Source organism: Hypanus sabinus, chromosome 26, assembly GCF_030144855.1.
Source record: "Hypanus sabinus isolate sHypSab1 chromosome 26, sHypSab1.hap1, whole genome shotgun sequence".
Classification (NCBI taxonomy): Eukaryota; Metazoa; Chordata; class Chondrichthyes; order Myliobatiformes; family Dasyatidae; genus Hypanus; species Hypanus sabinus.
The window spans coordinates 17,363,976-17,389,153 of NC_082731.1; the positions used below are offsets into that span (position 1 = coordinate 17,363,976).

The 25,178-nt window shown below is 50.2% G+C and overlaps 1 protein-coding gene and 1 pseudogene across 1 annotated transcript; one reads left to right on the forward strand and one right to left on the reverse strand.

The window, feature by feature from the left end:
- The window catches only part of LOC132381680 (zinc finger protein 721-like), a 93,823-nt pseudogene that overhangs the window by 43,066 nt on the left and 25,579 nt on the right, over positions 1 to 25,178 (forward strand).
- Positions 1,794 to 6,755, reverse strand: LOC132381615 (zinc finger protein 239-like). The gene is made up of 2 exons (XM_059951141.1): positions 6,591 to 6,755; positions 1,794 to 3,919 (listed from the first exon to the last, which is right to left on the reverse strand). Exon 2 carries the CDS (start codon positions 3,501 to 3,503, stop codon positions 2,349 to 2,351), a length of 1,155 nt encoding a protein of 384 aa, XP_059807124.1. The 5' UTR covers positions 3,504 to 3,919; positions 6,591 to 6,755; the 3' UTR covers positions 1,794 to 2,348.

Here is a 25,178-nt window from a genome sequence, read left to right on the forward strand (position 1 = left end):
GGGAGAGCCAGCATGGCTTTACCAATGTGGTTGAGTTTTTGACAAGGTGACAAAAGAGATTGATGAGGATAGGGCAGTGGATGGAGTTCAGTCAGCCTTTTGACTAAGTCCCTCATGGAAGGCTAATCCAGAAGATTATGCGAACTGGCCGTTCGGATTCAGACCTGGCTTGGACATAGAAGACAGAAGATAGTGGCTGACGGGACATTCGAGCTGGAGATCTGTAATTGCTGAAGTTCCGCAGGGACCTCCACTGTTTGGAATGTATGTAAGTGACCTGGATGAAAATACGAGTGGGTGGGTAAATTTGCAGATGATACCTAGATTGGTGGAGTGGTGAATAGTGTAGAAGACTGGCAAAGCATACAGAGTGATATAAATCACTTGCTGAGATGGACTGAGAAATGGCAGATGGAGTTTAACCCAAATGCATGTGAGGTGCTGTGCAAATGCAAGGACTGTCAGGGACAGTCACCAGTGTTGCTGGGCAGAGAGATCTTCCCCCTCCACTGAGAGAACTGCGCTCGGTCTCTGGTTTCCATCCCCGCTCCGTTGAACAAGGGCCCACTGTCATCGGCATATTGCAACTGCCCAGCTGTGTGACACACAGCCCTTTGGAAACAGCGAAAATGCTCAGTAACGCTGAAGGGAGCAGGAAATAACATTAACAATGAATGCCACTCTTCCTGAGCCCAGAGATTTGAGGGATGTCTGACGTAACAGCATTGAGCTCGTTTTCCTCCATCTCCAGGAAGTCAGGCAGGAAAGATACAGGGAAATTCTTCACCCACAAAATAGTGACTGTTTGGAACCCATCGCCACAGGGTTAGTGAGAGGTAAACAGCAGGGATGGATTTGAAAGGATTTGTGGGGAACAGGACCACGGACAGGGACCAGCTGTACTTAGTGGCCTCTCTACTGTACAATAAGTAGCAAAGACAGCTAAGCACCAGGGACACAAGAGTTGAAACAGAACTGATTTATTTGTCACAGATCAACAGTATTAAACAGCAGACTAATACAAGATTAACATCGGCAGAGCGAACCCCTCCAATGCTCAGAGACCAGGGTTCGGTTCTGTCTGTGAGCAGAAACTGACATCAACGTCAGGAACATGCAACGGGATTCAGCCACCATAATGGATTTAAAAAAATTATTGTACAACCCATTTGAATTTCCTCCCTGACGTGAAGCCGCTGGTGTGGGCTGACTGAATAACTCTCAGGACAGAAGTACGCATCTACTTAATGTGGATTTGCTGGTGCTTCGCAAGCTGGCTTAAAGGAATGAAGCCCTCGCACGCTCTGAACAGGTGTACGGCTGCTCCTCTGCGTGCTCTCTCCCTCGTGTCTGTGATGATTGAATAAATCTCTTCCCGCAGTCTGAGCAGCTGAGCTCCCTCTCCACAGCAGCAGCAGATGGGGTGGCCAAGTAAAATCTCTTCGCTCGCTCAGGAGTGCAGCCTCTCGGTGTTAATTCACAAGGTGGGTTAATTGAGAGAATTCCACAGAAGCACAGAACATTACAGCACAGAAACAGGCCTTTTGTCCCTTCTTGGCTGTGCCGAACCATTTTTCTGCCTAGTCCCGCTGACCTGCACCCGGGCCATATCCCTCTATACCCCTCTCATCCACGTACCTGTCCAAGTTTTTCTTAAATGTTAAAAGTGAGCCCACATTTACCACTTCATCTGGCAACTCATCCCACACCCACCACTCTCTGTGTGAAGAAACCCCCCCCCCCAATGTTCTCTTTAAACTTTTCCCCCTTCACCCTTAACCCATGTCCTCTGGTTTTTTTCTCCCCTGGCCTCAGTGGAAAAAGCCTGCTTGCATTCACTCTATCTGTACCCATCATAATTTTATACACCTCTATCAAATCACCCCTCATTCTTCTATGCTCCAGGGAACAAAGTCCTAACCTATTCAACCTTTCTCTGTAACTCAGTTTCTCAAGTCCCGGCAACATCCTTGTAAACCTTCTCTGCTCTCTTTCAACCTTATTAATATCCTTCCTGTAATTAGGTGACTAAAACTGCACACAATACTCCAAATTCAGTCTCACCAATGCCTTATACAACCTCACCATTACATTCCAACTCTTATACTCAATACTTTGATTTATAAAGGCCAATGTACCAAAAGCTGTCTTTATCACCCTTTCGCCACAGGGTTCCTTCCTTCCCGCAGTATGAGCATGTGAATGGCCTCTTACTTGTGTGAGCTTGCTGGTGTACCAGCTGTTTAGACGATTCAATGATCCTTTCCTACAGATGAATACTCCTCTCTAGTGTGAACTCACCGGTGTATCTGTCGGCTATACGACTGAGTATATCCCTGCCAACAAAGTCAGCAGGTGCATGGCTTCTCCCCAGAGTGAAACAGCTGGTGTCTCATCAGGTCAGGCGACTGAATAAATTTCTTCCCACACACGGAGCAGGTGAACGGCCTCTCCCCGGCATGAACTCGCTGGTGCGTCACCAGGTGAGCTGAGCGCGTGAATCCTTTCCCGCACACGGGGCAGATGAACAGGATCTTCCCAGTGTGAACTCGCTGGTGAGTCTTCAGGTTGGTGGACTGGGTGAATCTCTTCCCACACTCACGGCAGGTGAACGGTCTCTCCTCGCTGTGAATCCGCTGGTGAGTCTTTAGGTCGGATGACTGAGTGAATCCCTTCCCACACTCAGAGCAGGTGAACGGCCTCTCCCCGGTGTGAACCCGCTGGTGAGTCTGCAAATGGGACAACTGAATGAATCTCTTCCCACACGTTGAGCAGCTGTACGGCCTCTCCCTAGTGTGAACCCGCTGGTGTGTCTTCAGGTCCGATGACTGAGTGAATCCCTTCCCACAATCAGAGCAGGTGAACGGTCTCTCGCCAGTGTGAACTCGATAGTGTGTCTGTAAATGGGACAACTGAATGAATCTTTTTCCACACATTGAGCAGGCAAACGGTCTCTCTCCAGTGTGAACCCGCTGGTGAGTTTTCAGGTCGGATGACTGCGTGAATCCCTTCCCACACTCAGAGCATGTGAACGGCCTCTCCCCGGTGTGAACTCGCTGGTGTGTCTGCAAGTGAGACAACTGAATGAATCTCTTTCCACACGTTGAGCAGGTGAATGGCCGTTCCCCAGTGTGGACTCGCTGGTGAGTTTTTAGGTCGGATGACTGAATGAACCCTTTCCCACACTCAGAGCAGGTCAATGGCCTCTCCCCGGTGTGAATTCGCTGGTGAGTCTGCAAATGGGACAACTGAATGAACCTCTTCCCACACGTTGAGCAGCTGAACGGCCTCTCCCCAGTGTGAACCCGCTGGTGAGTCAGAAGCTTACCTGGCTTCGGGAATCCCTTACCACACTCAGAGCAGGTGAACAGCCTCTCCCCTGCACCCACTCGCTGCCGTTCCAGCAGCTCATCTGACCCAGTCAATTCCTTCCCACCGTCAGAGCAGGTGAATGATTTCTCTTGGCTGTCAACTTTCTGGTGTCTCAACATGTCGGAGGACATAGGGAATCTGTCCCACACAAAAACAAGCCTGGTCTCCAGTGAAGATGCACTGGTGTGTCCCCAATGGGTTTCAATGAGAAGTTAAAACAGAAAACTTCATTTCAGACACAAAGTAGATGCACGTTGCAAGGGGGGACAAATCTTCTTTTCCGAGGATCTGTAACAAGTATTGCTCACTCTTTCAATGACTGAAGGCAGTTTACAGGTTGTCACCACATGAGTTCATCGAAATCTTGCCCGTATGCTGAACACGTGTTTGCGTTCACCTTGCTACGATCGGTGTGGTGTCTTCTCAAGCACCTCCTCCTCCACATTCAAATATCGATGGTCTTCGAGTGCCGGTGAACCAACCGAAAGAGTATAACAGTACTGTTGTGTTGGGGATTCCCGTACACAGATCCTTTGCCCTCTGTACCCTGCAAAAAGTTTACATAAGTTGTCAATGGGTGAAGGACAACATCTCAGCTGAGACAATTTTACTCTCTATTGGTAACCTCTGATTGTCATAGTGAGGTTCAGTTGGAGGAACAACACCCCCTCTTCTAACTGGGCACAGTTCAGGCATCTGGACACAGCATCAAAGTCTTTCTGCCTGTAATCAAATGGTGACTCTGCTCAGTTTGTCTCTCTGCACCAGTACAGCTTCACTCTCTGGGAATGTCCCTCTGACCCACGGGAGCACACAGTATTTACACGTCTGCTCCTGGAGATTTTCTGATTGACGGTGTGTGAACTCAGTAACAGGAATGACACTGAACGCCAGGGGAAGGTGACCGGACTATCTCGCTGGAGATCGTCAATGTGTGCAATTTTGCGCTGTGAATACTACAGGCCACTTACTACCCAGCACAGAGGTGCCTGTTATCACCGTAGACCCAGACAGAATAGGGGAAGCAATGGTCTCATTCGCCAGAAATGTCCAGGATCAGATAATGCTCAACAAAGATGATTTGCTAAAAGTGAGCTGGCTCAATTCATCTCTCTCCATTAGTACAACTTCACATTCTGGATATGTCCCACAGCCCTACAAAGGGCAGATTATGTGACATGGCTGCTCCTGGGGACTTTCTAATTACCCTCACACCACCCCTTCCCCCTGGTGATTGATGAGGGGGGGTGAACTCATTGGTGGTAAAGCCAACGGTGAGGTGAAGTGACTACCTTGTAGAGATATGTTAATATGTGGCACTTGTTACCAAGGACAAAGGTGTCTGATATCATTATGTACCCAGAGAAAATGGGACAAACATGTTCTCATGGGTAGGAAGGTGAGACTTGGAGGAGATTCAACAAAGGCAAATCTCTAAAGAACAGAAGCTGTTGGAAAGACTTTACTTTATCTAAGCAGAATAATTACATTTTAGCTGACCCCACCACCTTTATTTTAGACCTCACTCTCAACTAAGCACGTCACGTACCAACATTTGGGCATCAGCTGGTTCTAGACACCAGACCTGATCTCAATGTTCACCTTGTGATTCGATTGGCAGAATGTCGCTAATCCACTTGTCTGAAAGGGCCCGAGAAGTTTTTTTCTTCTGAGATTTAATCAGAGCCCATATTCTGATTAGAAGGTAACCGAAGCTCGGCAGACTCCGGGAGATCCAACCATTCCCATTCCCTCCGGCAGCACTTCCAAATAATGTTCAAAGTATCACAAAGACGAGAAAATCTGCAGATGCTGGAAATCCGAGCAACAGGCACAGAATGCGGGAGGATCTCAGCTGGCCAGGTAGCACCTATGGGAAAGGGTAAACAGTCGACGTTTGGGGACAAGACCCTTTCCACAGATGCCGCCTGGCCTGCTGAGTTCCTCCAGCGTTTTGTATGCATTGCTCACAGCATCGACACCATACACAGCCTTAAGATTCATGTTGTCTTACGCCTTGCAGACTGGAGAGGAAAGCGCCGGCAGCGTCACCCATGGGTGCTTCTAAACCCAGAAAACCCCACGAGCCAGAAACTCGTCTGCCCGCCCGGACTCACAGCGACACACACAGAATGCTGGAGGAACTCGGCAGGCCAGGCAGCATCTTTTGGAAGAAAGTACAGTCGATATTTCGGGCCGAAACCCTTCGGATTCACCGCGATGCACAATTTGCACAGGAACGGCGCCAGCAACTTTGCACATCAGCATAAATCACTCCGGGGCCCAAGTGCGGATCGTTGGGTATGCACCGCGATTGACCCGGCCACGGTGCGACCGGAATTCGCAGCAAGTGTTCCCCGGACCCGGTGCTGATGGAACCCGATTCTAGCTGCTGCCGATCCGCCGGAGCTGTTCGTCCACCGAGCGCATGTGCGACATTTTGGTACAAACTGCAACCCCCCCCCCCCCTCCCAGCGCCTGCGCACTTGATCGGGGTCGGCAACCGCGAATTCTGAAGTGCGGGGGTTTCTGCGTAATAACGCTGCCACCGAAAACCGCAAGCACCAGCTCCCCCCGCCACATGCTTCAAATCCAGTCAATGCTGACACGTGGAGAACCCAGCTAATTTAACAGAACAAGCTCCCATAGGCATTCTGTACGTGAAAAGTCAAAGTTCAATACACTCAGATACAGAAATCAAGATTAAGTTTAAGTCCATTGTCATTCAATCGTACACACGTATACAGCTGATTGAAACATCCTTCCTCTGGGGCCGAGTGTAAAACACAGTGGAGATGGTCACACACATCAAAGACAGAACCCCTCTAGCACAATTTTTATAGTATCTGTCATGCAGCTGGCCTTGACACGCTAGGACATTTAGGTCAGAATGCTGATCCTGTATTTCAGTTGGCCCCCTTAGACTTTGGTGAACCCCCTGCTGACAGGCGGGGAAAGCGATGGAAGAGTGAATCATGGCTGCCATCTTCCCCACAATCCGCCACTAGCTAGAAATCGGTCTATCTACCAAGGTCCCCAGCGATACGGATGACCGCCCGAAGTAGCGCCAGCACCGTCACTCATCGGCAGAAAACCTCCGCGGACCCTGGTGCGGATTGTGGTTCAGAGGGAGAAGGGAAGGATCTGAACTGCCAGGGTGCGGGGCCATGGCGCGCAATTGTCCCTCAGTCGAGGTGTCATGAGGACCCCGTTCCTACCTGCCAGCCATCCTCCGGAGCCTTTTGTCCACTGGGCGCATGCGCGCCTTTCGACACAAGCGTGAACTCTGGGCGCCTGCGCACACTGTTTGCGGATCTCGGACATTTCCGACAGGCCGCCGGGGCAGGCTCCCCTCTGCCAAATGGTTCGAATCCAACGTGTGTGTTTTACCGAGCAGAGCTCAGAATAGCAAACTGCGACAGGCAATATACTCAATGTCAACAGGCATTGTCGGTGTTCACAGTCAAATCCGACATACACAGGTGTAGAAGTTCTGTCCCCTAGCTGCCAAACGCGGCTACTGTCATTCGTCTCCAAGCCTCCCGTTCTGATTACCTGCTCCTCATCATATAGTTTTCCCCTCCTACTTTCTAGAGCCCCAAACCCTGCCCTGTGCTGACCTGTCTCCGTCGAACATCTATTTTATTTTCAGTAATTATCCGAGAGTGGTGCATTTTCACTGCCCAGGTGGAGCTGACAAGTTATGTGACAGACAGCCCTTTCGAAGCAGTGAAAATCACCCATAACTTTGAAAAGAGCTCGAAACAGCGAGCTGTTGGTCTCTGATGCACTATCAATAACTCCAAAAGACTGGAAGTAGAGTAAATACTGAAAGGCTTTTATTAGCAGGAAAACGGAGCACGTCCATGCCGGGTGACTGCCCTGGACTGTGGGATGAGCAGTGACACAATCATCTTTATCCAGGGGTCTGTGGGAGGAGCCACAGGAGCACAGCAGGGGGCGTGACCAGACAGATATACATGGTTTACCACAGTCCCTCTCGCTATGGAAGGAGAGAGAGAAGAGAACTATTTGGTAAACAGTGTTTTATTGATGGACTGTAGACCATGGTCTCTCTTTGGGAGCTTTGCTGTTGCTGGCATGGTGGGTAGTAGAGGTGCTGATGCTTTCTCCTGGAATAAGTGCAGGGAAGGGGAGTGGGGAGGGTTGATGCTTTTGCAAATGCAGTGCCTGGGAGGAGGCAGGGGGTTTGGGGTTCTTGTGTGTTTTGTTTCCGTCATTCATTCTTTGGGGTTTTTCCTGTTTCGAGGGTAAGAATTTCAGGCTGTATACTGTATATATTATCTGATATTAAATGGGACCATTGAATATGGTTCAAAGGTCAGTACTGGAGCTCGAGGGAGAGAATTTGTAGAATGTCTAAGGGATGGCTTTTTAGAACAGCTTGTTGTTGAGCCCACTAGGGGATCGGCTGTGCTGGATTGGGTGTTGTGCAATGATCTGGAGGTGATAAGAGAGCTTAAGGTTAAGGAACCCTTAGGGAACAGTGATCTCAATATGATGGAGTTCACATTGAAATTTGAGAGGGAAAAATAAAATCCAATATGTCAGTATTCCGGTGGAATAAAGGAAATTACAGTGGCATGAGAGGGGAACCGGCTGAAGTTGACTGGAAAGAGACATTTGCAGGAAGGACAGCAGAGCAGCAATGGCTGGAGCTTCTGCGAAAAATGAGGGAAGTGCAAGACAGAAATATTCCAAATAAGAAGAAATGTTCCAAGGGAAGAAGGACACCACCGTGACTGACAAGTGAAGTCAAAGCCAAAGGAAAAACAAAAGAGAGGGCACATAAGGAATCCAGAGCTAGTGGGAAGATAGAGGATTGGGGAGTTTTTAAAAACTTTCAGAAGGAAACTAAGAAGGTCATTAGAAAGGGAAAGATGAATTATGAAAGGGAGCTTGTGACTAATATCAAAGAAGATACTGAGAGCTTTTTTAAGTATATAAAGGTTAAAAGAGAGTTGAGGGGAGATATGGCACCAAGACAAAATGACTCTGGAGATATTGTAATGAGAGATGCAAAGATGGCAGAGGAACTGAATGTGTATTTTGCATCAGTCTTCACAGTAGAAGACATCTGTCGTATACCAGACATTTAAGAGTGTCAGGGAAGCACAGTTTGTGCAGGGAAATTTACGACTGAGCAGGTGTTCAGGAAGCTTAATGGTCTGAGGGTGGATAAATCTCCTGGACCTGATGGAATGCACCCTCGGGTTCTGAAGGAAGTAACTGGAGAGATTGCAGAGGCATTAACGATGATCTTTCAAGAGTCAATAGACTGTACTGGATGACTGGAAAATTGCAGATGTTACCCCGCTATTTAAGAAGGGTGGGAGGCGGCAGAAAGAAAACTATAGACCTGTTAGCCTGACATCAGTGGTTGGGAAGTTGTTGGAATTGATTGTTAGGGATGAGATTTTGGAATACGTGGAGGCAGATGACAAGATGGGCCAAAGCCAGCATGGTTTCCTGAAAGGAAAATCCTGTCTGACAAACCTACTGCAATTCTTTGAGGAAATTAAAAGCAGGGTAGACAAAGCAGATGCGGTAGATGTGGTCTACTTGGATTTTCAGAATGCCTTGGAAAAGGTGCCGCACATGAGGCTGCTTGGCAAGATAAGAGCCTATGGAATTACAGGAAAGTTACTAGCATGGATGGAGCATTGGCTGACTGGCAGAAAACAGAGAGTGGGAATAAAGGGATCCTATTCTGGCTGGCTGCCGGTTACCAGTGGAGTTCCACAAGGGTCGGTATTGCGACCGCTGCTTTTTATGACGTATGTCAATGATTTGGACGACGGTATTAATGGATTTGTGGCTAAATTTGCTGATGATACAAAGATAGGTGGAGGAACAGGTAGTGTTGAGGAAACAGAGAGCCTGCAGAGAGACTTAGATAGTTCAGGGGAATGGGCAAAGAAGTGGCAAATGAAACACAATGGTGGAAAGTGTATGGTCATGCACTTTGGTGGAAGAAATAAATGGGCAGACTATTATTTAGATGGGGAGAGAATTCAAAATGCTGAGATGCAAAGGGACTTGGGAGTCCTTGTGCAGGATACTCTAAAGGTTAACCTCCAGGTTGAGTCGGTGGTGAAGTAGGTGAATGCAATGTTGGCATTCATTTCTAGAAGTATAGAATATAACAGCAGGGATGAGATACTGTGGCTCTATAAGACACTCGTGAGACCACACAGAGCATTGTGTGCAGTTTTGGGCTGCTTATTTTAGAGAAGATATACTGGCATTGAAGAGGGTTCCGAGAAGATTCACGAGAATGATTCCAGGAATGAAAGGGTTACTGTATGAGGAACATCTGGCAGCTCCTGGGCTGTATTCCCTGGAGTTCAGGAGAATGAGGGGGGATCTCATCGAAACATTCCGAATGTTAAAAGGCCTGAACAGATTTGATATGGCAAAGTTACTTCCCATGGTAGGGAGTTCTAGGACAAGAGGGCATGACTTCATGATTGAAGGACATCCGTTTAGAACAGAGATGTGGAGAAATTACTTTAGTCAGAAAGTGGTAAATCTGTGGAATTTGTGCCACAAGCGGCTGTGGAGGCCAAGTCACAGGGTGTATTTAAGGCAGAGATAGATAGGTTCTTGATTAGCCAGGGCATCAAAGGGTATGGGGAGAAGGCAGGAGAGTGGGATGTCTGGAAGAATTGGATCAGTCCATGATTGAATGGCGGAGCAGACACAATGGGCCGGATGGCCTACTTCTGCTCCTATATCTTATGGTCTTATAATATGGAGGTTAACAACCAATATCATTCTCCCCAACCCCAGCGATTTCAGGGACAAAGAACAAGTCAGGCGTAACTGCAATCAGTTTGTCTTCTTCAGTCTGCAAAAAGTCGTGCAGGAAATTCAAAGGAAACTTGTTCACTCACAGATTGGCAGCTGTTTGGAACCCATCACCACAGGGAGAGTGAGCGGTGAACAGTAGGGATGGATTTGAGAGTCTTGGTGTGGAACGGAAACACGGGCAGAGACCGTGAGAACCAGAGACAAAACATTTGAAATGGAACCGATTGCTTTGTCACAGATCCACAATATTAAAGACCAGTCTAACTTAAGATGAACTTCAGCAGAAGAAACTCCTCCAAAGCTCAGCGACAAGGGTTCAGTCCTATGCGCGAGAATAAACGCAGAATTTGACATCAACAGTCCCTCATGCCTGTTAGAGAGTCAGCGGCCGTTTTGGAGCTCAAGTCTACTAGGGGAAAGGCTCTTAGACTGCGTGTTGTATATTAACCCAAATTTTAATGAGTCTGCTTAACATAAAGTGATCATAATATGATTGAATACGTACTGCAATTTGAGAGGGTGAAACTTAAGTCAGATGTATCAGTATCGCAATGGAATAAAGGGAATTACGGAGGCATGAGAGAGGAGCTTGCCCAGGTGGACAGGAAGGGGATACTGCCAGGATGACAGCAGAGCAGAGGTGGCTGATTAGTTCAAAGGCACAGGATAGATATGTCCGACAGAAGAAGTTGTTCTCAATGGCAGGGATAGGCAATCATGACTGACAGGGGAATTTAAGGACTGCGTAAAAGCCAAGGAAAGGGCATGTAAGACAGCAAAAGTAACTGAGAAGTTGGATGAATGGGAAGCTTTTAAAATCCAACAAAAGGCAACTAAAAAAGCTACAAGAAGGGAAAAGATGAAATATGAGGGCAAACTAGTCAATAATATAAAGCAGGATACTAAAAGTTTTTTCATTTATACCAAGAGTAAAAGGGAGATGAGAGGTGATGTTGGACCACTGGAAAATGATGCTGGTGAGATAGTAATAGGGGACAAAAAAATGGCAGATGAACTTTGTATAAGTCTTCACTGTGAAAGACACTAACTGAATGCCCGAGGTCCGTGAGTGTCAGGGAGAAGGAGTGAATGTCATTGCTAATACAAAGGAAAATGTATTAGGCAAACTCAAAAGGTGGATAGACAACATTCCAGAGTCCTGAAAGAGGTTTCTGAAGAGATAACGGATGCATTGTCATGATCTTTCAAGAATCACTTGACTCTGGCGTGGTCCCAGGACTGGAAAAATACAAATGTCACACCACTCTTTAAGAAGGGAGGAAGACAAATGAAAGGAAATTATAGGCCAGTTAGCCGAACCTCAGTGGTTGGGAAGGTATTGGAGTAAGGATGAGGTTTTGAGGTACTTGGAGACCAATGATAAAATAAGTCAAAGTCAGCATGGTTTCTGTGAAGGGAAATCTTGCCTGACAAATCTCGGGAGTTCTTTGAGGGAGTAACAAGCAGGACAAAGGAGAGGCAGTGGATTTTCAGAAGGCATTTGATAACGTACCTCACTTGAGGCTGCTTAACAAGATTAAATCCTATGGCATTACAGGAATGATACTGGCATGGATAGAGGAATGGCTGACAGAAAGGGGGCAGTGAGTGGGAATAAAGGGGGCCTTTTCTGGTTGACTGCCGGTGATTAGTGGTGTTCCTCAGGGGTCAGTATTGGGACCGCTACTTTTCACATTGTTTGTCAATGATTTGGATAATAGAATTGATGGCTTTGTGGCAAAGTTTGCGGATGATATGAATATAGGTGGAGGGGTAGGTATTGCTGAGGAAGCTATGCGATTGCAGCAGGACTTGGACAAATTGGAAGAATGGGCAAAAAAAGTGGCAGATGGAATAGAGTGTTGGGAAATGTATGATAATGCATTTTAGTAAAGGGAACAATAGTGCTGACTATTATCTAACTGGGGAGAAAGTTCAAACATCAGAGGTGCGGAGGGACTTAGGAGTCCTCATGCAAGACTCCCGGAAGGTTAATTCACAGGTTGAGTCTGTGGTAAGGAAGGCAAATGCAATGTTGGCATCCATTTCAAGGGGAGTAGAATATAAAAGCAAGGAGATAATGCTGAGCCTTTATAAGACACTAATCAGGCCGCACTCAGAGTAATGTCAATAGTTTTGAGCCCCATATCTCAGAAAGGATGTGTTGTCATTGGAGAGAGTCCAGAGGAGGTTCACCAGGATGATTCCAGCAAACGAAAGGGTTAACATAGGAGGAACGCTTGGCAGCTTTGGGCCTGTACTCGCTGGAATTTAGAAGAATTGAAACCTACCAAATGTTGAAAATACTAGATAAGGTAGATGTGGAGAGGATGCTTCCTGTGGTGGGGGTATCTAGAACTAGGGGGCACAGCCTCAAAACTGAAGGGCAAACTTTTAGAACAGAAGTAAGGAGGATTTATTTTAGCCAGAGGTTGGTAAATCTGTGGAATGCTCTGCCACAGACTGTGGTGAAGGCCAAATCAGTGGGCACATTTAAAGTGGAAGTTGATAGGTTCCTGATTGGTCGGGGCATCAAGGGATCTGGTGCATGGGGTTGAACAGGATCTGGGATGAAATGATGGAGCAGACTTGATGGGCTGAATGGCCTAATTCTGCTCTAAGTCTCCTGGTTTTATGGAGTTGCAGCTGGCTTCAGTCACAATGATGGTTATGCGTTTAGCCCGCAGCTCGAACTTCCTCCCTGCTGTGAAGTTGTTGGTGTTGCAGTATGTGAGGAAATTGAGTAAACCTCGTAGCCCTCACGGGACAGAAGTGGAAACTCCCTGGTGCCTGACGAGATGGGTTGTCCCCCTCCCCACTCAGGACAGGTGCACGGCTGCTCCCCTGTGAGAACCCGCCGGGGCCGCGGTAGCTCGAATGATCGAATGAATCCCTTTGCGCAGCCTGAGCAGCCGAATGTAAACTCACCGGTGTGCCAGCATGGGAGATGACTGAGTGAACACCTTCGTTTACCCAGTCAGGAGCGGGGGCCTTGCAGCAGGAGTGCGGTGTTGATCCGTTCCTTCCCACAGTCTGAGCAGTTGAATGGCCTCCCCCCAGGACGAACCCACTGGTTTACCAGCTGTTCAGATGATCCAATGGCTCTTTTGCCACAGATGGAGCATGTACTGTAAAATTTCCCACCCCACTGTGAACTCATTAGTGTTTCTTTAGGTTATATGAGTAAGTATATCTCCTCCAGCAACCTCAGTGGAATCGCTGGTGCCTCATCGGATCAGATGGCTGAATGAATCCTTTCCCACATACAGAGCAGGTGAACGACCTCTTCTTGGTGTAAACTTGCTGCCGTATGGACATACAATTAATCTACGTAAACAAGCTATTTTATGTAATATTGTGTTTTTAACTTGTGGTTATCTAATTCTGTCTTTTTCTGTTACATCGGACCCGGAGTAACAATTATTTCATCCTCCTTTATCCTTGTGCAGTGCAAATGATATTAAGCAATCTTGAACCTCATTACAATCCCCCCGAAACAGTCATAAAATAATATTAATACAAGCCTCTGAGTGGAATGGCAGGTTGACATAAAGTACAAGGTGAATGATTATGTAAGACACTCGTGTTACACACAAAATGCTGCAGGAACTCAGGTGGTCGGGCAGCATCTGTGGAAATGAAGAAATGAAGAGATTCTTCATCAGGACTGGAAAGGGGAAGAAGCAGGTTAGGAGACACTGTTGTCCAGGAGTGACAGGCCTGCATAAAGGGCAGAGGCTAAAGCATCGTCGGTGACTGATTTCAGCGATATAGAGTAGTATGACTCCAATATGGTGGGGAAGTTCATGACCAGCCGCTCGAAGCACTATTATCTTCAGTTCTATTAGAACAGAATCAGTTGTTCTTCCCATCCTTTCATACCCTTACAACATCCTTTCTGTAAGTATATTGTGGCTATCTAAGTGAGTGGTGATTATTTTTATTATTTTGTTTCTTTGTAGTTACTGTGTATGCCCTCAAGAAAATGAATCTCAGGGTTACATACGGTGACTTATTTTGATAATAAATTTGCTTAGAACTTTGAAACATTGTCGGGATTGAAGGCAGGTGGCAGAAGGTGCTTGCAGACACTTTCTCACTCAGAAACACCGCGCTTCAGAACTTAGCTTCGGTCAGCAAAGGATCTAGAGCGCGGGCGACGAGACGGGAAGGCTATCATGCAGATTGAGCACATGGTAAGTGGCAAAAGGCTCCAGAGGATTGGCAGCAGGTAGGAATGGGACCCCTAGTGACGGTTTCCTCAGAACCAAAGCCCACACCCCGACTGAGGGATAATTGCACTGTGCTCTGAGTACATTGTGGCCCTGGCCATGGGACAGCACTAGTTTCTTCACCCTGGGTGCCTGATTCACATCCGGTTAGAAGATAAAGAATTGTTCCCCCAACTTGGGCTGAACCTCATGTAACAGTGGGAGGTCAGAGCTCCCCATGGAGACTAAAACAATTTCATCTGAACTGCTCCCCTTCACCGATTGATGCCATTAGTAAATCTTTTTACAGCACTGGGACACCATCGGTCTTTCAGTGTGGAGGAGGAGACGTTTGAGAAGACAGCCCACTAGTTATAGCAAGGAAAACCCAAAGACACACCTGGAACTGAACCATGAGGTCACTGGGCATAGAAGGGGGTCTTTCTGATGATATTAGACTTTAATTGGACTGGAGTGTAATATTGTGTATTTTTCGCATATTAGTCAGTTTCAAGTCTTGTGCCTCACGGTGTTTTGGGTGTTAGCGCGCATAGCAAATTAAACTAGCCAGCGGCATCGTGGCACCTGTACCGGACTTCAGGGTGAGTGGTCAAAGTTCCAATCTGGCCAGCTGCTTGCACATTTTCCATCCAAACTGGGTGAGGCGTTGAGCGAGCCGCTCAGCCTCATAAGATGCTGTGAAAACAGTAGAATTACGTCCCGATGTGCCGCAAGGTGCAGAAAGGGGAAAAAACAGATCTCTCAAATAACTTCCGCCACCAACCTTCAAATCTGAATGTGGACTGTAAATTAAATTTCGAACAATGGGCACCAACGAGCCGTGGATCACAGTTAATGGGAAGGCCAGACAATGCAGATGAAAAATCATTTGCGTGCCTGTGGTGTGGCTGCAAAGCAGGATGTGGGAAATGCGTGTTTAGTTCAAAGAAAGCATCGTGGATGCATTGTAAATATGGAGTTGTCCTTTGATATTTAGCACATAAAATGCTGTGTAGTGTTGGGTTTAGCAGACTTCTTCCTCCAAAAAGGGGTCTCAATATGAAGCCTGCTGTGTCTCATTTTGTTAAATAAAGAGACTGTTTCACATCTACCAGTACCTCTCTCCAGTGACTTTATTCCCGTAACATCAGGTCCTTACTGACTCTGCAGCACACTCAATGTACAGTCAAGAAGGCCATTCTGCTCCTCTGGTCCCCGCCAGTGTTTCTGTCCCACCATCCTGTAGTGATGTTCTTGTCTCTCTCTCTGTTCCCCTTCAATCCATCCCTGCCGCTCCCCTCAGTCTGTCCCTGTAGTGATGTTCTTGTCTCTCTCTCTGTTCCCCTTCAGTCCATCCCCGCCGCTCCCCTCAGTCTGTCCCCGTAGTGATGTTCTTGTCTCTCTCTCTGTTCCCCTTCAGTCCATCCCTGCCGTTCCCCTCAGTCTGTCCCCGTAGTGATGATCTTCTCTCTCTCTCTCTCTCTCTCTCTCTCTCTCTCTGTTCCCCTTCTATCCATCCCTGCCGCTCCCCTCAGTCTGTCCTTGTCGTGATGTTCTTCTCTCTCTCTGTGTTCTGTGTAATGAGTCCCGGCTCTACATCCTGTTCCCAAGGAGGGGTCCCGGCTCTGTGTTCTGTGTAATGAGTCTCGGCCCTACATCCTGTACCCGAGGAGGGGTCCCGGCTCTGTGTTCTGTGTAATGAGTCCCGGCCCTACATCCTGTACCCGAGGAGGGGTCCCGGCTCTGTTCTGTGTAATGAGTCCCGGCTCTACGTCCTGTTCCCAAGGAGGGGTCCCGGCACTGTGTTCTGTGTAATGAGTCCCGGCCCTACGTCCTGTACACAAGGAGGGGTCCCGGCTCTGTGTTCTGTGTAATGAGTCCCGGCCCTACGTCCTGTACCCGAGGAGGGGTCCCGGCTCTGTGTTCTGTGTAATGAGTCCCGGCCCTACATCCTGTACCCGAGGAGGGGTCCCGGCTCTGTTCTGTGTAATGAGTCCCGGCTCTACGTCCTGTTCCCAAGGAGGGGTCCCGGCACTGTGTTCTGTGTAATGAGTCCCGGCCCTACGTCCTGTACACAAGGAGGGGTCCCGGCTCTGTGTTCTGTGTAATGAGTCTCGGCCCTACATCCTGTACCCGAGGAGGGGTCCCGGCTCTGTGTTCTGTGTAATGAGTCCCGGCCCTACTTCCTGTACCCGAGGAGGGGTCCCGGCTCTGTTCTGTGTAATGAGTCCCGGCTCTACGTCCTGTTCCCAAGGAGGGGTCCCGGCACTGTGTTCTGTGTAATGAGTCCCGGCCCTACGTCCTGTACACAAGGAGGGGTCCCGGCTCTGTGTTCTGTGTAATGAGTCCCGGCCCTATGTCCTGTACCCGAGGAGGGGTCCCGGCTCTGTGTTCTGTGTAATGAGTCCCGGCCCTACATCCTGTACCCGAGGAGGGGTCCCGGCTCTGTTCTGTGTAATGAGTCCCGGCTCTACGTCCTGTTCCCAAGGAGGGGTCCCGGCTCTGTGTTCTGTGTAATGAGTCCCGGCCCTACGTCCTGTACACAAGGAGGGGTCCCGGCTCTGTGTTCTGTGTAATGAGTCCCGGCCCTATGTCCTGTACCCGAGGAGGGATCCCGGCTCTGTGTTCTGTGAATGTTCCGGCCCTACATCCTGTACCCAAGGAGGGGTCCCGGCTCTGAGTTCTGTGTAATGAGACCCGGCCCTACGTCCTGTACACAAGGAGGGGTCCCGGCTCTGTGTTCTGTGTAATGAATCCCAGCTCTACATCCTGTTCCCAAGGAGGGGTCCCGGCTCTGTGTTCTGTGTATGAGTCCCGGCCCTACGTCCTGTACACAAGGAGGAGTCCCGGCTCTATGTTCTGTGTATGAGTCCCGGCCCTACGTCCTGTACACAAGGAGGGGTCCCGGCTCTGTGTTCTGTGTAATGAGTCCCAGCTCTACATCCTGTTCCCAAGGAGGGGTCCCGGCTCTGTGTTCTGTGTATGAGTCCCGGCCCTACGTCCTGTACACAAGGAGGAGTCCCGGCTCTATGTTCTGTGTATGAATCCCGGCTCTACGTCCTGTTCCCAAGGAGGGGTCCCGGCTCTGTGTTCTGTGTAATGAGTCCCGGCCCTACGTCCTGTACCCAAGGAGGGGTCCCGGCTCTGTGTTCAGTGAATGAGTCCCGGCCCTATGTCCTGTACCTGAGGAGGGGTCCCGGCTCTGTGTTCTGTGTAATGAGTCTCGGCCCTACGTCCTGTACCCGAGGAGGGGTCCCGGCTCTGTGTTCTGTGTAATGAGTCCCGGCCCTACGTCCTGTACTCGAGGGGTCCCGGCTCTGTGTTCTGTGAATGTTCCGGCCCTACGTCCTGTACCCGAGGAGGGGTCCCGGCTCTGTGTTCTGTGAATGTTCCGGCCCTACATCCTGTACCCAAGGAGGGGTCCCGGCTCTGTGTTCTGTGTAATGAGTCCCGGCCCTATGTCCTGTACCCGAGGAGGGTTCCCGGCTCTGTGTTCTGTGTAATGAGTCCAGGCCCTACGTCCTGTACACAAGGAGGGGTCCCGGCTCTGTGTTCTGTGTAATGAGTCCCGGCCCTATGTCCTGTACCCGAGGAGGGTTCCTGGCTCTGTGTTCTGTGTAATGAGTCCAGGCCCTACGTCCTGTACACAAGGAGGGGTCCCCGCTCTGTGTTCTGTGTAATGAGTCCCAGCCCTATGTCCTGTATCCAAGGAGGGGTCCCCGCTCTGTGTTCTGTGTAATGAGTCCCAGCCCTATGTCCTGTATCCAAGGAGGGGTCCCCGCTCTGTGTTCTGTGTAATGAGTCCCGGCCCTACGTCCTGTACCCAAGGAGGGGTCCCGGCTCTGTGTTCTGTGTAATGAGTCCCGGCCCTATGTCCTGTATCCAAGGAGGGGTCCCCGCTCTGTGTTCTGTGTAATGAGTCCCGGCCCTATGTCCTGTATCCAAGGAGGGGTCCCCGCTCTGTGTTCTGTGTAATGAGTCCCGGCCCTACGTCCTGTACCCAAGGAGGGGTCCCGGCTCTGTGTTCTGTGTAATGAGTCCAGGCCCTACATCCTGTACACAAGGAGGGGTCCCCGCTCTGTGTTCTGTGTAATGAGTCCCGGCCCTACATTCTGTACCCGAGGAGGGGTCCCGGCTCTGTGTTCTGTGTAATGAGTCCCGGCCCTACATCCTGTACACAAGGAGGGGTCCCCGCTCTGTGTTCTGTGTAATGAGTCCCAGCCCTATGTCCTGTATCCAAGGAGGGGTCCCCGCTCTGTGTTCTGTGTAATGAGTCCCGGCCCTACGTCCTGTACCCAAGGAGGGGTCCCGGCTCTGTGTTCTGTGTAATGAGTCCCGGCCCTACATCCTGTACCCAAGGAGGGGTCCCCGCTCTGTGTTCTGTGTAATGAGTCCCGGCTCTACGTCCTGTTCCCAAGGAGGGGTCCCCGCTCTGTGTTCTGTGTAATGAGTCCCGGCCCTACGTCCTGTACCCAAGGAGGGGTCCCCGCTCTGTGTTCTGTGTAATGAGTCCCGGCCCTATGTCCTGTACCTGAGGAGGGGTCCCGGCTCTGTGTTTTGTGTAATGAGTCCAGGCCCTACATCCTGTACCCGAGGAGGGGTCCCCGCTCTATGTTCTGTGTAATGAGTCCAGGCCCTACATCCTGTACCCGAGGAGGGGTCCCCGCTCTATGTTCTGTGTAATGAGTCCAGGCCCTACATCCTGTACCCGAGGAGGGGTCCCCGCTCTATGTTCTGTGTAATGAGTCCCGGCCCTACATCCTGTACCCAAGGAGGGGTCCCCGCTCTATGTTCTGTGTAATGAGTCCCGGCCCTACATCCTGTACCCGAGGAGGGGTCCCCGCTCTATGTTCTGTGTAATGAGTCCAGGCCCTACATCCTGTACCCGAGGAGGGGTCCCGGCTCTGTGTTCTGTGTAATGAGTCCCGGCCCTACATCCTGTACCCAAGGAGGGGTCCCCGCTCTGTGTTCTGTGTAATGAGTCCCGGCTCTACGTCCTGTTCCCAAGGAGGGGTCCCCGCTCTGTGTTCTGTGTAATGAGTCCCGGCCCTACGTCCTGTACCCAAGGAGGGGTCCCCGCTCTGTGTTCTGTGTAATGAGTCCCGGCCCTATGTCCTGTACCTGAGGAGGGGTCCCGGCTCTGTGTTTTGTGTAATGAGTCCAGGCCCTACATCCTGTACCCGAGGAGGGGTCCCCGCTCTATGTTCTGTGTAATGAGTCCAGGCCCTACATCCTGTACCCGAGGAGGGGTCCCCGCTCTATGTTCTGTGTAATGAGTCCAGGCCCTACATCCTGTACCCGAGGAGGGGTCCCCGCTCTATGTTCTGTGTAATGAGTCCCGGCCCTACATCCTGTACCCAAGGAGGGGTCCCTGCTCTATGTTCTGTGTAATGAGTCCCGGCCCTACATCCTGTACCCGAGGAGGGGTCCCCGCTCTATGTTCTGTGTAATGAGTCCAGGCCCTACATCCTGTACCCGAGGAGTGGTCCCCGCTCTGTGTTCCATTTTCCTGTCTCTTCCTCGACCGAGTCAAGGCTTCAGGGTCTTGTCCAGTCCTCGCCACATCCAAGAACCTTGTCCTGTCCAAGCCACGGCTTTGTGTTCTTGTCTTGTCCATGTGCCTCGCCCAGCCCAGGAGTACCTTGCCCAGCCTGGTGCTGGGGTTCCCTTGTCCTGTCTCTGAGTCTCACGTCCAGTCCTGTGGCTCTCCTCGTCCTGTAGCCACGTCTTGTCCTCGCCTGGTTCTGGAGTGCGAGCCCGAATCAAGACCCAGGTTCTGGGTCCTTGTCCAGTCTCTGGCTCGGAGTTCAAGCCCGGGCTCCTGGTCCCAGTTCCATGTCCTGGTTCCGCTATCCTTGTCAAGTCCTAGCCCAGGCCCGGAATCCTTGTCTCGTCCCGGGCCTGTATCATGTCCAGCGTCCTCTTTTCCTCACTTCCCCCACTTCCTTCTCACACCCAGTCCTGTTCCTGGTAGTTCAGTGCCTATGCCTTGCATTTGGGTCCGCTCCCGGCGGCCCCAATTATCACGGACCTTTCAGAAACCTGACCGCAGAGGGGAAGATGTGTTGCTAATGATTGGGGGTGGGTCCGCAGGCTCCCCAATGGTGGTAACAAGCAGAGGTCGTGTCCTGGACGGTGCTGGACGCCGTTTTCTTGAGCAACAACCTCCTGAAGGCAGCGCAATTGGGTTATTACAACATAGCGCTGAGATCACACTGAGGAACGCTAGATCAGAGAGGGGTCAGCACAAGGTGGGGGAGTGGTGGGAAGGCTCAGAATCCACAGTGAATTAAAACTGAAGTCATGGCCACAAATGAAGCAACAGCGACATATGAAATGGTACCTGGTCAAGCCCATTCTTGGCGAATCCTGCACTTTATCCATTGTTCCTCCCATCTCTGGGTCACCTCCTCCCCACCCCTCTGAGTCGTACCCTCACCCCCTCTCTGGTTCATCCACTATCACTCACCCCACATTCCAGTTCACCCATTTCTCCCCTGCCCATCTGTCTCTGGATCCTCCCCTCCCACCATGTCCGCTTCACTGTCTCGGACCCTCCATCACAATCGTGGGGTCTCCACGTACACCCTCATCATTGTTCCTGTACTGCCCCCCCATTCCCCTCTCCCCTCATCACAGGGTCGCCCTTTCTCTGCATCTTCATTTGCCCCTCCATGTTTCCACCCCCTAGCTCTGGGTTGCCCCCTCCCCCATGCCCAATTCACACTCTCTTTCCCATCTTGGTCAGCCATTTCTCAACTCTCCTCCGTCTCTAGGTCACCCACTTCGGCCTCCCCCTGCCCCTTCCACGCTCCCACAACTCTGCATCACTTCCATTTCCCCTTACAGTATCTCTGGTTCACCCCCTTGCCCCTTAACCCAACCCTGTCCCTGGATTTCCCCCTTTCCACCTACCCACCCTTTGGCTGCCCACTAGCCTTCTGTGCCTCTTTCACTGGCCCCCTCTCGGGGTCAACTTCTTATCCCTTACCACTCTTCCTTCCTCCCCTTTACCCCACTATCTCCCCCATCTCTGTGACACTCCCTCCCTCTTTACCTCCCCCTCTTCATTGCCCCTTTTAGTCTTTGGGACCCTCTTGCTCCCTCCCCACCTCCCATGGCTTTGGGTTACACTGTTTCCCCTTTCCCCATCTGTTGTCACCTCACCCCCCCCCCTTATTCCCCTTAGTTCAGTCTCACCCCTTTACCCCCCATGTTGGTGTTTTCCTATTGCCTCCTCCTCTGGGGCTCCTTGTCCTTCAGCTCCACATCTCTGGGTCTCCCACTCCTCCTCTCCTTCACACCCCCCCCCCGTTCCTATGTCCACCCTCCCGTTTCATTTCTAGAACACCCCTTCCCCACTAACACCATCTCTGGTTCCCCCCCACAATCCATTACCCTTTGTTAGGTCACCCCCCCCCCCCCCGCCTTCACTCCCTCCCTTTGCTCCAGTCTGGATTGCGCAGTTCACCTCTCACTCCCCTCCCTCCTGCCCCGGACTGTGTTGCCCCTTCCCGCCCACCCCACCCCACAATCACTTGGTAAACCCTACCTCCTTCCACCAACTCTTCCCTTCCCTCTTTCCTGTCTCCAGCTCACACCCTCTTCCCATCTGTAGGTCACCTCCCCTCATCCTGCAATCACTGGGTCTCTCCCTGATCGCTTCCCCACCCCTTCACCCCTTATGTCTTAACACCCGCTCCCCCCAGTTACCTTAATGAGCAACATTGTTTGAAAACACGGTGGCTGTACACTCTGTTCCTGACCATCCTTCTGTGGAATGTACGGTCTCTGCAAAATAAAACTGAAGATTGCTGTAGCAGAGGGTCATCTGTGCTTCACTGAAACATGGGTATCCTCTGACATTTTGGCCGCAGAACCGCAGCTCGGCGGAGGTAAAGACAGTACAGCTCACTCTTTTAAAGGCAGAGGAGGTGGAGGACGCTTTATCATTAACCCATTGTGGTGCACAGACGTGGCGGTTCTGCGCCGCTCACCAGACGTGGGAACATCTGGCGGTCAAACGTTTCAGCCTTGTCGAGACTTGACCAAAGCACGGCGACGTCAGCGCTCACTGCTTACCCTGTCCTGGTTCCAGGATAGAGGAACACCGTTTAGACTGATGCTGCAATGGGGTGGTACTTGCTTAGCGCAACACACACACACACACACACACACACACACACACACACACAAACTGCTGGAGGGAATCGGCAGGACAGGCAGCGTCTGTGGAAAAGAGTAAACGGTCGACGTTTTGTGCCGAGGCCCTTCATCGGGACTGGAAAGAAAGAGGAGAATTCAGAGTAGGAAGGTGGGGGGAGGGGGAGAAGGGGGGGAAGAAGTACAAGGTGGTAGGTGATGGGTGAAACCGGGAGGGGGAGGGGTGAAATAAAGAGCTGGGAAGTTAATTGGTGAAAGAGGTAAACGGGGGGGGGGGGGGAGAAGGGGAAATCTGATAGAGGGCAGAAAGCCATGGAAGAAAGGGAAGGCGGAGGTGCACCAGTGGTGGGTGATGGGCAGGTAAGGAGATGAGGTGTGAGAGAGGGAAACGGGGGTGGGGGGCAATTACCAGAAGTTTGAAAAGTCGATGTTTGTGCCATCAGGTTGGAGGCTCCCCGCCCGGATGGAATATAAGCCGTTACTACTCCAACCTGAGAGTGTCCTCATCACGGCAGTAGAGGAGGCCATGGATTGACATGTTGGAATGGGAAGTGGATTTGAAATGGCCACACCACTGGGAGATCCTGCTTTTTCTATTTATTTAGTATTTAGTTACTGGTTCCGAGCAGCAGCAGCAGCATTAGCTTTCTGTCAAGAGTTTTCAGTCACCAGTCCTGTCGGCCTGACCTTTCTTCCACACATTAAACCAGAGAGCTGTTCACATGCTCCAGCATCCCTCTCTCTGCACTTGGGCCACCACAAATCACCATGTCCCCTGGAGACACAACAGATGGCCTCTGTTTAGACAGAACCGGGTGGAGACCACGTGCTTATGTGATAGGACCTGGTGACCCACACCTTAATATTGTGTATTCCTATCAGGCATACATCAGGTAGCGCCCACACCAGTAAACTCGAGAGGGACTAATGAAGCCTGGAGAACAGGTGCAATAGAATGACTGAAAGGGTCGACTACAGCCATAAAAGACCTGAACAGGTTCCTGTTCAAGGAGCCACTGCAGTTTCCCCACTACAAACTTCCAATCAAGGTTTCTGACCTTTGACTGGTCAAAGTTTGAAGGCAGTGTGCGAATCGCCTCCCGCTCTGCTCAAGATGCTTCAGAACGCCAGGAGGTTCCAGGCCTTCTGGGCCAGTCGTACTCCCCAACGTATTCAGCAATTCCTCTTAATGTTGGTTCCCATAGCCTTGGTACCACCTCCACACAAGTGCAGAAATCCATTTCAGACATACATGTGCATTATCAAACACATAAATGCTGGAGATGTAACTGGAAGACTTAGTATTAAACAGAGTCAAACAGTCGAAATTCAAGGCTGAGTGGGGGAGGACGAATGGCAGAGGCGGACTGAGACCTGGTTCGATGTTACACCTTCATCATAGTGAAAACCACCACGTCATGTGTGGAATCCTTAATCAACACCCGATTCGTGAAAAATTTCAGGTTGTTGAAGAGGGTCAGAATCAGAATCAGAATTTAATCAGGTTTCATATTGCCAGCGTATGCCGGCAGTGAAATTTGTCAACTTCGTGGCAGGAGTACAATGCAATACAGTATATGATCATATAGAAAAGAAGGATTACGGTAAGTATCTCTCTCTCTCTACCTTATATACACATACACACACACACACATACATATATGTATGTGTGTGTGCGTGTGTGTGTGTGTGTATAATAGTTAAATTAAGTAAGCAGTGCTAATTTTACCACTCTCTGCAGTGTACTTTGACCCTGTGCAATCGCTCTCCCATACAGGAGGCCACACTGGGAGCACCGGATACAGTAGATGAGGCCAACAGACTCACAGGTGAAGTAACTACAAAGTACACTGCAGATGCTGTGGTCAAATCAACACATACAAAATGCTGGATGAACTCAGCAGGTCGGGCAGCATCCGTGGAAACGAGTGGTCAACGTTTCGGGCCGAGACCCTTCGTCAGGACTGAAGAGGGAGGCGGCAGGGGCCCCATAAAGAAGGTGGGGGGAGGGTGGAAAACCAATCAGAGGAAAGATCAAGGGGTGGGGGAGGGGAAGCAGGGAGGGGATAGGCAGGAAAGGTGAAGAAGGAATGTAAGGGGAAAGCACTATGGGTAGTAGAGGAAGGCAGAATCACGAGAGAGGTGATAGGCAGCTGGAAGAGGAGACAGAGTGAAAGTGGGATGGGGGAAGGGAGAGGGAGGGAATTACCGGAAGTTGGAGAATTCAATGTTCATACCAAGAGGCTGGAGACTACCCAGACAGTATATGAGATGTTGTTCCTCCAACTGAAGTTTGGCCTCATCATGGCAGTAGAGGAGGCCATGTATGGACATATCCGAATGGGAATATATTCCACACTGATCTCCCTAGCCTCCACGTCCAGCTCTTGATAAATACTGATGCAAACTACTGTTTTAGGATTCCCACACAACTAATTTGGCAGGGGACACACTCAAAATGCTGGTGGAACACAGCAGGCCAGGCAGCATCTATAGGAAGAAGCACTGTCGACATTTCAGGCCGAGACCCTTCATCAGGACTAACGGGGAAAAAGAGATGGTAAGAGATTTGAAAGTGGGAGGGGGAGACCCGAAATG

Bases quoted from the DNA above. Each gene is read 5' to 3' on its own strand.
- LOC132381615 (XM_059951141.1), bottom strand. From the start codon at position 3,503: ATGTCCTCCGACATGTTGAGACACCAGAAAGTTGACAGCCAAGAGAAA.